Here is a 12,818-nt window from a genome sequence, read left to right on the forward strand (position 1 = left end):
AAAGACCATATATACCTGTTGCATTTTATTCTGCAACAGGCAGAATTAAAATGCCTTATTGTTGCAACATTTCTAAAAACCATTTTGCAGAATAAATTCAAATACTTTCTAGGATTGAAAAATCAATTGGCCTTCAGCATCTGTCTAGTCTATTTATTGTCTAAATCAGTGCAAGGTGGGCCATTCGGGATGAAAACGAGCCCTTTAACTCCATAGAGCCAACAGAGCACTTTTTTGGTCTGCCCCACCCTGCCGTGATTAGGGGAAAGTAGGAAGAGGCAGCCAGGCCAAAATGGAGTATCATTCATCGCTCCTTTAGCTCTCCAAGGATGTTTCACGTCTCAGAAGCTTTGTTTAGCTTCTGATCCTTTTGTTAGGAAAGCTGTCCTAAAACAAGCAGTCCAAAAGAGACTCAGTTTAATGCTATCTTATTCTTCTGATGACACGTGCTTCAGCTGGGCCCAGGCTGCAAGACACTCATCCCTCAGTCTGTGCTCTCTGGAGTCTTGAACAGTTTGTATGACAGGCACCTCAGAGGCTGCATATAAGTCCCCAACTATCAGTGGGCTGAAAAGTTCCAGTACCTTCTCTGTCTGTGCCAGGGCAAAGCTGTCTAGCAGGAAAAGAGAAATAGCCTGCACAAACAGGAGATAATGACTGTATTCCCACATCATCATGAAGGTGTATGTTGAAGCATTCACCAAAAGATAACAAAACTTCTAGGAAAAAAAAAACAACAAGAAAAAGCATTAATTTTGTACCTATGTATCTCTGTCACTAAGTAATTAGGAGGTCATTAAAACATTAACTATGGAAATTAATTATTATTTTAGAAAATAATTAAAATACTGACTTTAAATGTATTCAACATGTTCTCAGTTGGAAGAAATTAATTACGGAAACATTCAAAAACATTTAAAGCCAACCAGAAGAAACATCATTGACAGAGAGACAGGGTAATGAAGTAAACCCCATCTTCTCCAAGCAACAGTAAAAGCAACAAAACAGTTTACACAGTGAAAAAAATTCTGCATCAATTTATTTAAAAAAGGACAGCACATAGCTCATTACCACATTGTTCTCTCTGAACCCTCACGGGGGCACAGCAGGGCAGGGTACAAGTCACCTAGCAAAAACTGCACATGCCTACGTGAAATCCAAGTGACTGTTTTGTAAAGAACAAACAAAGCATCTACTGTTTTCTGCCTAGAAAGGCAACAGTGGCAGGGGTAACTACCCTAGAGCACAGTTCTACCAGCAACTCTGTTAAGAAACTAATTTTGCTTTACCTCAGCAGAACAATTTAGGTTTTTTTTCAAATAGCCTGTGAGAGCTGCTACTTGACATGCAAAATATGGCAAAGCCCAATTTTCCCTTGATGGTATGGAGTAATCAATTCTTGTTGTATCTGTCCTAGAATAAAGTACAGAGAAACAAAATTATTAAAATATTTATGGAGCAAAGATATCAAAGAAAGCCTAAACATCACTTCTAGCCACCAGTGTGGCCTTGTAAACAAATTTTTCCCAGTTTTGGTGTGACGTAACACTGACACAATTTCACAGCAGATACAGGTCACACATTTAATAACAGCACGGAAGGCCCAACCTTTACTCATCTATTCAGTAGGTCTCCTTATTAGGTGGCATTTATAGGACTGAAGCCAAAAAGCATCTGCCTCCAGCCTTTTCTGACCTGCCTCAACACTTCAAGTGAGATGTGTCACACACTGCTTCTGCCAACCTGCATAGGGACAACTGAGGGGTGCTAAATGCTCTTATGTCCCCAGGCAGGGAACTGCTGCCCTGGCAGCAGCTTTTCACATTACAGTGAAAATCAGCTCACAACTGAGAGAAAAGATTCCTTTCAGTTCTCATACAGCATGTTTTAAACAAGTGATTCAGGTGGTTGAGCACAACGTACTTAGAATACAAACTGGTGCTCCCTCATAGCAGCAGCAGCAGATATTTTGTCTACAGGGAAAATTCTGCCCAGCAAAACAAGAGATTAAAGACGGATGAGGAGCATGCAGGGTTTTCCCATGGAATGACTTGACAGTATCCACATAATTAGAGGTGCAGGTGAAAGTTTTAAAAAGTGCTAAAGTGACTTAGAAGCACAGGTAATGGTTTCAAAAGTGATCAAAGGCATCAGTTTCAGAGGTACATAGTCTTCTTTGCATCTACTATGCCTTTAAAAGGAAGCCTTAAGCTCCTTTATCATTTAGATATTTGAAAGCATCACCTTTCATTTTTTCCTCTGAAGCCTCTTACAGAGGTGTATTTCGAGCTTTTCTAACTACTAGATCTTTCACTTTGTTAACATCGTTTAATCTTCTTTGCTGTTGAAAAAATTACAGATTTATTCACCATTTTCCTACTTTCCACTGTTTACACAAGCGTAATGAACACTATTCTTAGCTACTAATCACAGATTCGGTCATGATGACTTCACACTCCTTGAAGATGCTTCCCAACAGTTCAACTTTAAAGATATATCTACAACATTTTGCTCCTCCATAGTTCTTTTATTTCAAGTGCTCTCAAGTCCACAGAAAGCCCCAGAGCTACTTGGTGAACAAACCAGGAGCCTGAACATAGGTTCTCATTGCCCAAATGAGGCTCCCTATTATTGTGGTGTTTCATAAGGGGAAGGGACATTTTCTTCCAAGTGAATTGTTTTAAAATAAAAAAATCTTGAGATCAAGATCATCTAAGAAGATTCCGCTTTACAGAAAAATCCACTACAAAAAGAATATTAAAAAAATCAAATATTATTTGCAAGAAAAATGCACTTGGATCATTTCCTTCTAAGCAACAGGACAACCGTCACAATATTTAGAACTGTCCAGAGAGAGCAATTCTGTTTACAGCTGTTTTGGACATTTGTTTTCATTCTTCACCAGCACAAAACCAAAACCTTCTGGGGAATGTTTTTGAAAAATGAAATCGTGTGTGCACACTCCTGTATTCACACACATACATTAAGTCAGTTCAACTGGCAGCGTGGGTGGTTTGGACAACAAGGGGCCTTTCCATTAATAAAATCATCATGAGAATCAATGAATCTCTCAAAAACATTTTGTATTCAGCATAAGATCCTGCTCTCACAGTGAGAACACAAAACTTAATAGAAAGCATTTCAATCCGGTCTAATATTTGAAAATGCCTTATTGACAAACTAGATTGTATAAAGATGTTTTTCTTACCTGTTAATAATGAACCATGCTACAGTCAGCATTCCTGCCAGCCAAGTCCCACTCATAACCCAACTGGTTACAAACAATGCAGTCACATAAATTCCCTGCAGTCCAAAAACTATACCAATGTAGAAATACACTGGTTCAATAACTTCCTGAAATTACAAATAAAAACGAAGAGACATAGTGGCAACTGAGCTGAAGCTGGAAATTATTACTATTTACTATTTGTTACTGCTAACAGTGTGCTAGGTGCTTTACAAACAGGTAAGAGACGTCTCCTAGAAAAGTATTGGGCATGCTTATATTTGGAGCTCAGGAAGAACAAAGCAGTGTGAAATAAGCACACCCTTCAGGACTCAGCTTGCTACCGCCATGAGTTCTGTATTTGCTTTAGCATGAACATTGTAGCTGTTATCAGATTTAATAAATCTATACTGCAGTGGGATACAAAGTTCACAGGACTACTGAAAGAAGTTATGTGGGGGAGGAACTTGGAGAAGTAAAGATGTGGCAAAAATGGTTCCAAAATAAATCAATAATAAAAAAAGAAAGATAAATGAGGGAGGACACAAGTATGCAGCATAAGCAGAACAAAGCCCGAGCAGAGTAGAAATTGACAAAAGGTTTATCTACGGAAGTGCTTCTCCCTAGGAGAATGGGCAGACAGGTACCACTATGACAGACTTCTGTACTCCAAAGGAACTAACTTTCCTGTTTTTAATGGATAGCACAGACATTCCCCACATTTCTAAGCACTCTGTAGAAGCAAAGAATAACAGATAAGTTTAATGCATACAAACCCCAAAATCCTATGCCAGAGACTAATCAGAATTGAGAAGAACCTGGACACGGTGAGAGGCTTAGCTCAGCTCATTCAGCAAAAAATGCACGTGTTCATTGTAATACAGCATAGAAAGTCTCTCTCGCACACAGACACAACCATAATGAAAACACAGAAAGTAGGAGAAATGCACATACTTCGCTACCAGATGCTTGATATAAAACACTGGCAATCAACTCTGGGTACAAAGTCATTTGCTGGACTGCATTTATTGTCTTCAGTGATACTGTCTTATTGTTGTGTGTCAACTCATAAACACCTATAGACAAAAAAAAATATTATTCTTAGAATCACTTACTGTTGCTATTCTTAAAGGAGGTCAAAGTGTATTCAAAGATAGGGAGGAGTAGACTTGATGATTAAAGCTACCAACTGATTCACCACACCTAATTTTAAAGGAAGGAGAAATTTCTGTGTCAGATGCCATTCCACCCTACTGATCTAGCAACCATCTGAAGCACAGTGTTTCAGTAATGTACTGATGCAGTCCTGGAACTACCTACTTACAGATCACCTTCACAGGAGGTTCTTAAGACGTGAGACAGATCTAACAGGGATGAGCAGGATGTATTAAACCCGTCTTCAGAAGGAGGTCAGGTATGATGGCCTCATCATCCTTTTCAGCCCCCATTTCTGAGGCTTCTAAGAATCATTTACTGAACACAATATGTCTTTCTATGGGGTTGAGATGAAATTGAAGCTGGCATACTTGAAGGACACATCATTCTAAAATGTTGTATTTAAAGAAAAGACTTGTCAATACTTAGGACAATAGAGGGAAGATGAAAAACAATCCAAATCACAGTGTGGGGGAGAACAAAAGCCTCAAAACCAATGCAACAGCCAAACCAGACAACTGTTTCCATCTCTGAGCATATCTTGGTGTGTGGGCTGCAGTTGGGTCTCTGCAGGCCAAACCAGGTCTTGCAGGACTTATAACTGAGTGAGATAGAAGAGTGAGTGAACAGCCCTCTCCTGAGCTCTTGCCTTTTCCCCATGCCAGGCCAGGTGCACTTCTGAACTCATGGAGCTAGCAAGTGCTCCTCCTTCTTTTCATTGTGTTAGTTTTCTGCTTGTTTAGGGACCTAGGGTCAGTGAGCTCCAGAGCCAGTGCAGGATAATGAGTAGGAGTGCAAAGGAAGGAGAGATCATTGCCACCCGGTCTGTTCTCCTTCCTGTCCCCTCACTCAGTCCTCATCAGCATCTATTCATCATAGCTGACAAGAGCAAAAACTTCTGGCAGGGACAGGATGGACCAGATCAGCTCGTGACAGAAACCGTTCCATCTTCTGACAGAGCATGGAAAACAGTACTTTCCCCCCCCATTCCAAAACCCAACAGAAATTATGTTTGCATGGCAGAAAATCCACCATGTAGCATGGACAAATGCAGTGATAACTCTGATACAGGGTAATATGAGAATATTAACCCTGTACTAGAGTACTGATTAAAGGTAATCCGCTGGAATAGTTAAATACTGTTTACAGGATAGTTAAATACTGCTTTTTAAAAGGCACTGAAAAGTTAGGACAGCATGTAGCTTTTAATTAATCTGACTGATACATCTATATAAGAGCGTAAAATCAGTCCCCCCAGCCTGCAGGAGTTTTTTACTGTCTCCAAAAAGAACAGGACTTTTCAAAGTTAATAAAACAAATGAGTTTTGTACCTCTTTCAAAAGAAGGAGCCTTTAGTAGTTCTTTATAGAATGAGTAATAAATGGCACTGTCACCCTGAAATGTAATTTCTCGTTCAAGTTCCTAGAAAAAAAAAAATATTCACCTCCTGGAATCTCTTCCCAGAGAAGACTATATATTTTCAGATAGACTGGTTTTGTAATACAGGACATGGTTATGACTCCACTGTACATCTTCAAAGTACTGCACAAAACATTAATCTTCACAGCACTTCTGTCAGGTACATATTGCTCTCTATAACTTAGCAAACATACTTGGAATCAGAGCAACTCAAATCCACATTGTAAGTCAGCACTAAATCCACAGGATCCTTTCATATTCAAAAACCTGAATGTCATTCAACTTTCCATACTTCACTAAATAACACAGTTCTTAAAAAAGACAAAATCCAAAAAAACAACTACAAAAACCCCCAAATAAAAAAACAAACACAAAAAACCCCCCAAACCAACGACCAAAAAAAAAAAAAAAAGCCCAACACATATTCCTATTGCTTAGCTTTTGCAATCCCAGTATGCTTCAGTTATTTCTCCAAATTTTAGAAAGATATTTCAATGATAAATAGTGGTACGGAAAAATGTACAAAAGCATGACAAGTCAAAACTAATGTTACCAGGAGAAATACTTCAACAAAAAAAAGAAAGAAAGAAAGAAGATAAAAATAAAAAAAGAAGAAGAAACTATATCAAAGACAGGCCTCAGTAGAAGGACATGGGATTCTGCAAGCAAGTAGTTCCAACCTGACAGGGATCAGCTTTGATTTCAAGGACACAATTTGGCTTTTGTTTCAGTAGTTTATCTTTACCTGCCTGCTGGAAAACCAGAACTTCCGTTCGTGATATGTTGAGAGGTACACAGCATACATCATTCCACTGGTCACTGCCGCCAGACAGCCAAAGAAAAGCTTTGCAAAACGCTGGATTAACATATCTGAAAAGGGACAGTGAGAAAGCTAAAATAATCCAGAGGATTTAGAAAAAAACCCAGTATGTCCTACACATGATTTTCATTTCTGAACAGCAACTGAACTTACTGGAATCAGAATTAACACACCATCAGCAGCACAGGTACATCGAAAACTGGTATGTTATTTCTGTCCTGCAGAGCTTTCTCTCCCAGTTGTTACCATTGCTTCACAGGACCCTCAGATAAAATACTCACAAACTACACTGCAAATTTTCTCTCCATTTCAGTTTTCTCTCCATTTCATGTTTTCAAATGAATTCCAAGAAGGAAAAGCATCTTTCAAATAAACAGAGCAAACTCTAGATTCTACCCAAAACACCACAACCTTCTTAAAGACATTAATAGACAGAGGTGGCCATACCATATCTAACCATTCCTGAGACATTCCATTTTCCATTCTGTTTTTAAATATAAGAAGAAGGAATTAATCTGAATTTTACCAAACTCATTCAACGGGTATCTACTTCACCTGTAGCTCCTTTTTAACACCCAAGTTTTTGGTAGTTTGGTGAGCACTTGCCTAAAATTATACTTGGTTTTAGTTCTGTTTCTTGAAAAGCTGTAAGGACTTTTTGTCTTCTTGTTTCAGTACCATTACTTCGTGCCTCTTAGCTTCCCAAGCAAAAGATCATTCCAGGAGCAATAAATATATTTATTTGTATTCAAATAGTAACAACAGTAACGTTGTTAACTCTTCTTCTCCCCCCTGGCCCCAGCCTGAAACAGTCCAAGACTACCATTTCACTCCACAATACATACAATGTCATTATTAAAGAATTCTAATGTGCACGCCTGTTTTCTCTTGAAACATTCAAAAACCTAATTCAAAATAAGTCTGTTATAAATTACTGCGCTACAAATATCTTCCCATAAAATGTAAATGAGTAATGAAAAAAAAATCAAAAGTCTGCTAAAAATTCTGTAGCTTACATTTTGGCGATCTTCCCAGCTTTGAGTTTTCTTTGTTTCTCTGCTCTGGAGCCATTTTGTCAGATTCTGAGCAGTTTTGTTTCTTTCTCTGTCGCAGGTCTGCTGCCCCTGAAGACATTTTTTTTTTAAGTTACTGCAACACAATACCTAAAATCGCACTCTGAGAAATCCACGCAGCAGCAGGTAGCAGCCAGTTATTGCTATTGATTCAATCCCAAGGAAAATATATCTGACAAAGACTCAAAGTGTGTCAAATGCTCAACTAAAATAACAATATCACCATATAGAAATCAATTCCTATGTTATTCCTTAGAAAAAAACAATAGTATTCTCTTGAGGTCATACTCTGGGGTTACCCAGAACCCAAACTGGAAGCTAACTGGTTTATTTCATGATGAATGTATTACACAAATGAAGGAAATCAGTAGTTTAGATAAGCTGATGCAGACACTGGGAGACATTGAGCAATTTCATTCTACTCTCATCCTGGTTTTACACAGCTATAGCAGTGTGCAAGGCACACTACTGTAATACAAAAATTGCTCTACTCCATTACTTTTAAATTGATCTGCCTATCATTCATAAGGCAAAAGTTTTTTTAAGTAAATATAATATCACTTTTTTCCTGCTTTCGGATCTACTGGAACTAAGTAGATTTATGAACATTTAGTCTAACATATAATTAAAAAGCCCAGCCTGCTCAGCTATATAGATCACATCACAAGATCAAGAGCTTCCTCGGCTTCTGTTAAGTTTTCTGTAAACAGCAGCAGTCTGAAGCTCTGATCCACTTATTTTACAGTCTGAAAGCTAATGAGGCTTATTCAGAGTGCAAGTCTACATACAAAAAGACTCATTGCAAAAAGTATTTTAAAATTATTGTATTAAAGATATCCCACAATATTTATGTCATTTTGGAAGGGTGATGAAAAGGTTTAACTGTAACTCGTGCTCTAGAACTTTCAGCTCTCCCATTTGACCCACTGTACAACATTGCTTAAAATTTTGTAGCCACCAATTTATTCTGGACTTAAAGCAGCTCTTTCATAAAGCCATCCAACTTCAAATTTGAAGTGTCAACCTTCACATCCCACAACAAAGCTTTTTATTACTCTGGCTGTATATTATTTCAAGTCTTAATTCAGTCTAATTTTACTCCCAACTATTAGATTTAAAAGTTAGAAACTAGAGACAGAAATATAAATTATTAAAGCAATGTCTGCCTGTATCAGGGTGCCTGTGTGTAAACAGAGCAATTTATAAATTATTCTGAGCAAATCAAGACCTCAATGATAACATTTTTCATGCAACAAACAAAAAATGTCTACCTTATTAAACAAGACAAGAACTGGAATGATTTTAAACAAAACAAGGATTAGGATGTTCAGTATCACATTTATCATTATGCCAATCCAAAATCAAATGTACACCACCATCACTTCATGTCATGTGTATATAGGTACATATATACGATAAACACCAAGTGCCCTGCAATTAAAAATCACTTGTACAATACAAAATAAAACAGGGTGGGGAGAAAACCCTGGATCACCAGAACGGGCAGATATGTGCTTGGAAGGACAACTGACTGCCCTTGTCATCCTAGTTATGACCAAAGCAACAGCACTGAGAACACTGAGGAAAATGCATTTCTTCTGCTTTTCTGGCAGAGAAGCCATAGTAGAAGTGTAACACACTTATAAAGTCTAGAGTTAGCAGCAGCAATAGAAAATTCCTAAAGAAAGAATAATTTAAAATTCTAATTTTGAAACAACTGCATCTCAGTCAGCAAATGATTTTCACTTCTGTTTTGAATGATGGCCAACAAATCCCCTCCACAAAGCAATAACACAGAAGGAGCCAAGTATGTTACTTCTGTTTTATCTGCAGCTGCCTCAAACAGGAAAAATTTTGTTTTCACTTCTATGAATACTTTAAATGGTGTGAAATGAAAGTCAAACAAGGTGACAAATAAAAATTATCTAGAATTTTGAACTGATGGTACAACCTCTAGTAACTCTTTATCCAGCATGCAATTTTTCATCTGAGATTGCTTTCCAGTTCCCTGTAAGTTCAAAGTGTATTTTTTTCCAACTCTTGTTCAGACAACATTTTTTATGTATCTATTGCAGAAAAGCATAACTCATTGCTCCTGAATGCCATGATATTCATTTGGAATAACACAGGAATTTTTCACCTGAAAACTGAGCACTGTTTGCAATTCTTATCCTCTCACCTAAAGAAGGATAAGATAGAGTTGAGAAAAATTCAGAGAAGGGCCATGAGGATGATCTAAGTTGGGCAATGGCTCCCATACAAGGAACACGGAAACAAGTTGAGGATGCCTCAGTCTGGAAAAGAGGATGACCAAGAGAAACATGCCAGATGTCTATGAGCCAGTGAAGTGCACCAACAGGCTGAATAGAGAGCAGTGATTCACCTTCTTTTCTAATACAAGAAGTTCTCAAATAAACCCAGTGAGTCAGGCTAAAAGGAACCAGCTCATTGCACATCACCTTCAGGTACACCACTCCTACTCAAAGAATGTTCTGTAAACCAAGAGCTTACACAGATCCAAGAGAAGACTGACACATTTGTGGAGGACAAATAACCAAAGACTACTAAACATGCAGAAACCACATCCAGCTCAGAAAGTACCTGAGCTGAGAACAGCTGGGACGCTGGAATATGCCATGGGACAGATTCGTATATGCTTGCTTTGCTCTTGCATTTCTCTGGGTGCCTGCTAACAGTTATGTTTCTACTGATTTCCACAAGAAAACTAAATGTCATCTCCTAGTCCCCACAAAGAGCATTAGGACAGAAGAGAACTCAAGAAAAATACTTGTGTGGAGGCTAAAAGGGAAACAGAATTACAAAATATCCTGAGGTGGAAAGGACCCACAAGGATCACTGAGTCCATACTCTGACCCTGCACAAGACAGCCCCAAGAGTCACACCATGTGCCTGAGAGTATTGTTCAAATACTTCTTGAACTGTGGCAGCCTTGCGCTGTGGATTCCCTGGGGAGACTGTTCCAGTGCCCAACCATCTTCGAGGTGAAGGACCTTTTTCTAATATCCAACCTAAACCTCCCCTGACACAATTTCAGGCCATTCCCTCGGGTCCTGTCACTGGTCACCACAGAGAAGAGATCAGTGCCTGCCCCTCCTCTTCCCCGCACGAGGAAGGTGTAACTGCAATGAGGTCTCTCCTCAGCTGAACAGACCAAGCGACCTCAGCTGCTCCTCATACGGCTTCCCCTCGAGGCCCTTCACCACCTTCATAGCCTTCCTTTGGACGCTCTCCAACGGCTTAACGAAACGACACAGGAGACTAAAACATACGGAAGGATGCCAAAGAAAAAGCATACTCACGGAGGCATCCACGGAACCCACAGATGCTGCCCCGGGAGTTCTGCCCAGAGGCAGCACCGGGCGAGGGAGGAGAAAGATCTCCCGAATTCCTGGGCTCCCACTGGCCCGGCCTCCTCCCGCCTGGGGCTGCGAACCACGGGCTGCCCTGGGCTGGGATGGGCCCCGAGGGGCCGCCGGGGCAGGCTGGGCCCGGGAGGCCGCCTGTGCCCTGCAGCCCAGTGTTCCTCCCCCGTGCGCGGCGGGCCCGGCACGGACTCGGCACGGACGCGAGGGGCGGACACGCCGCCCGCCTGGGCCAGCGGCCTCGGCCCGGGCCCGGCCTCGACCACCCTCCGCCCGACCCGGCTCCGCGGCCTCAGGAGCCGCCCCTCACCTTCCTCCATCGCCGGCCCGCGGCTGCCGCCCGCCGCCAAGTCCCCCCGCCACTCTCCGCGGGGCGACGCCTCCGCCCCGCCCGTGTCGCCGCCGCCCGCCTCCCGCCGCCCGCGGGGGCGGGAACGCTCCCGCATCCCCCGGCGAGCGGAGCGGAGCGGCCCCGCGCTTCCTCCCGCCGCCGGAACTGCGGCAGCGGAGCCAGGGCCACGGCCGGAGCGGGGCGGCGGCGCACAGGGGCACGGCGGGCACAGGGGCGGGGGCGGAGCTGCCCTGAGGGGCTTCCGCGGTCGCCTCACGCGTAAAGCCTCGCAGCCTCCGAAAGCCGCATCCCACGGGCACCGCGGCCCAGGGACCCGCCGCCCCCGCCGGCCAGCCCGGCTCCAGAGGGACCGTGGCCCTTCAGAGGGGCCGCGGGTCCCAAGTTAGCCTAGAAGAGGAGGCTCGGGGGAGACCTTGTCGCTCTGCAACCACCTGAAAGGAGGGTGCAGCCGGACGGAGGTTTGGTCTCTTCTCCCAGGGAACGAGTGACAGGACAAGAGGACACAGCCCCAGGCTGTACCAGAGGAGGTTCAGGTTGGACATCAGGGGGAACTTCTTCACAGAAGGAGTGATTAAGCATTGGAATGGGCTGCCCAGGGAGGTGCTGGAGTCGCCGTGCCTGGAGGTGTTTAAGGAAAGGCTGGACGTGGTACTTAGTGCCACGGTCTAGTTGACACGGTGGTGTTCGGTCTGAGGTTGGACTCGATGACCTCAAAGATCTCTTCCGACGTGATCAGTTCCTTGATTCTGTGAAATCAGGGCATTTCCAATGGATGTTCTTGCTCGGCACCCTGCCTGCCCTTATGAAGAGCCTCCCTCCCGGGGAGGGGAGCCCTCCCTCACTCCTGTACGGACACCAATCCGGAAAGTCCCTGCCTAATGGCCAGCTACAAGGGCCCGGTGAGAGGAGTGGGTGGTTGAGCCTTGACACACACCTGCTTTGGGCTCCTTTTTGCATCATGATGAACTACTGAAGCATAGTACCAGCATCCCGCTGTCACAGAGGCCATATGAATGCAGGAGAAAAGGATAATACCCCCAACTCCAATGAAATTACAGGCTGCTTTTGGGAAAACAACAGAATCACAGAATCGATTAAGCTCAAAAAGATCTTTGAGATCATCCAGTTCCAACCTATAACTGAACACCACCATGTCAACTAGATTTATGGCACTAAGTGCCACATTCAGTCTTTTCTTAAACACCCCCAGTAACGGTGACTCCACTACCTCCCTGACCAGCCGATTCCAATGCTTAATCACCCTTTCTGTGAAGAAATGCCTCCTGGTGCAGCTTAAGACTGTGTGCTCTTGTCCTGTCCCTCATTTCCTGGGAGGCTGACCCCTACCTCACTACACCCTCCTTTCAGGTGGTTGCAGAGAGTGATAGCC

General features: G+C 42.3%; 1 protein-coding gene across 3 annotated transcripts in view; it reads right to left on the minus strand.

Moving 5' to 3' along the window:
- The window catches only part of DPY19L4 (dpy-19 like 4), a 33,853-nt gene extending 22,376 nt beyond the window's left edge, over window positions 1-11,477 (minus strand). The window contains exons 1-8 of one of the 3 annotated variants that reach the window (XM_032684561.1): window positions 11,387-11,477; window positions 7,637-7,744; window positions 6,546-6,670; window positions 5,713-5,803; window positions 4,181-4,302; window positions 3,209-3,354; window positions 1,290-1,413; window positions 585-719 (exon numbers count right to left, since the gene is read on the minus strand). In XM_032684561.1, the coding sequence (XP_032540452.1) occupies window positions 585-719; window positions 1,290-1,413; window positions 3,209-3,354; window positions 4,181-4,302; window positions 5,713-5,803; window positions 6,546-6,670; window positions 7,637-7,744; window positions 11,387-11,396 (861 nt within the window). In that variant the 5' untranslated portion in view covers window positions 11,397-11,477. Of the gene's footprint in view, window positions 1-584; window positions 720-1,289; window positions 1,414-3,208; window positions 3,355-4,180; window positions 4,303-5,712; window positions 5,804-6,545; window positions 6,671-7,636; window positions 7,755-11,386 lie in introns of those variants that run through there. The other 2 variants (XM_032684541.1, XM_032684551.1) reach the window with 2 other exon arrangements.
- Window positions 11,478-12,818: the final 1,341 nt, after the last annotated feature.

This window comes from Chiroxiphia lanceolata, chromosome 1 (genome assembly GCF_009829145.1).
Source record: "Chiroxiphia lanceolata isolate bChiLan1 chromosome 1, bChiLan1.pri, whole genome shotgun sequence".
NCBI classification, from domain to species: domain Eukaryota; kingdom Metazoa; phylum Chordata; class Aves; order Passeriformes; family Pipridae; genus Chiroxiphia; species Chiroxiphia lanceolata.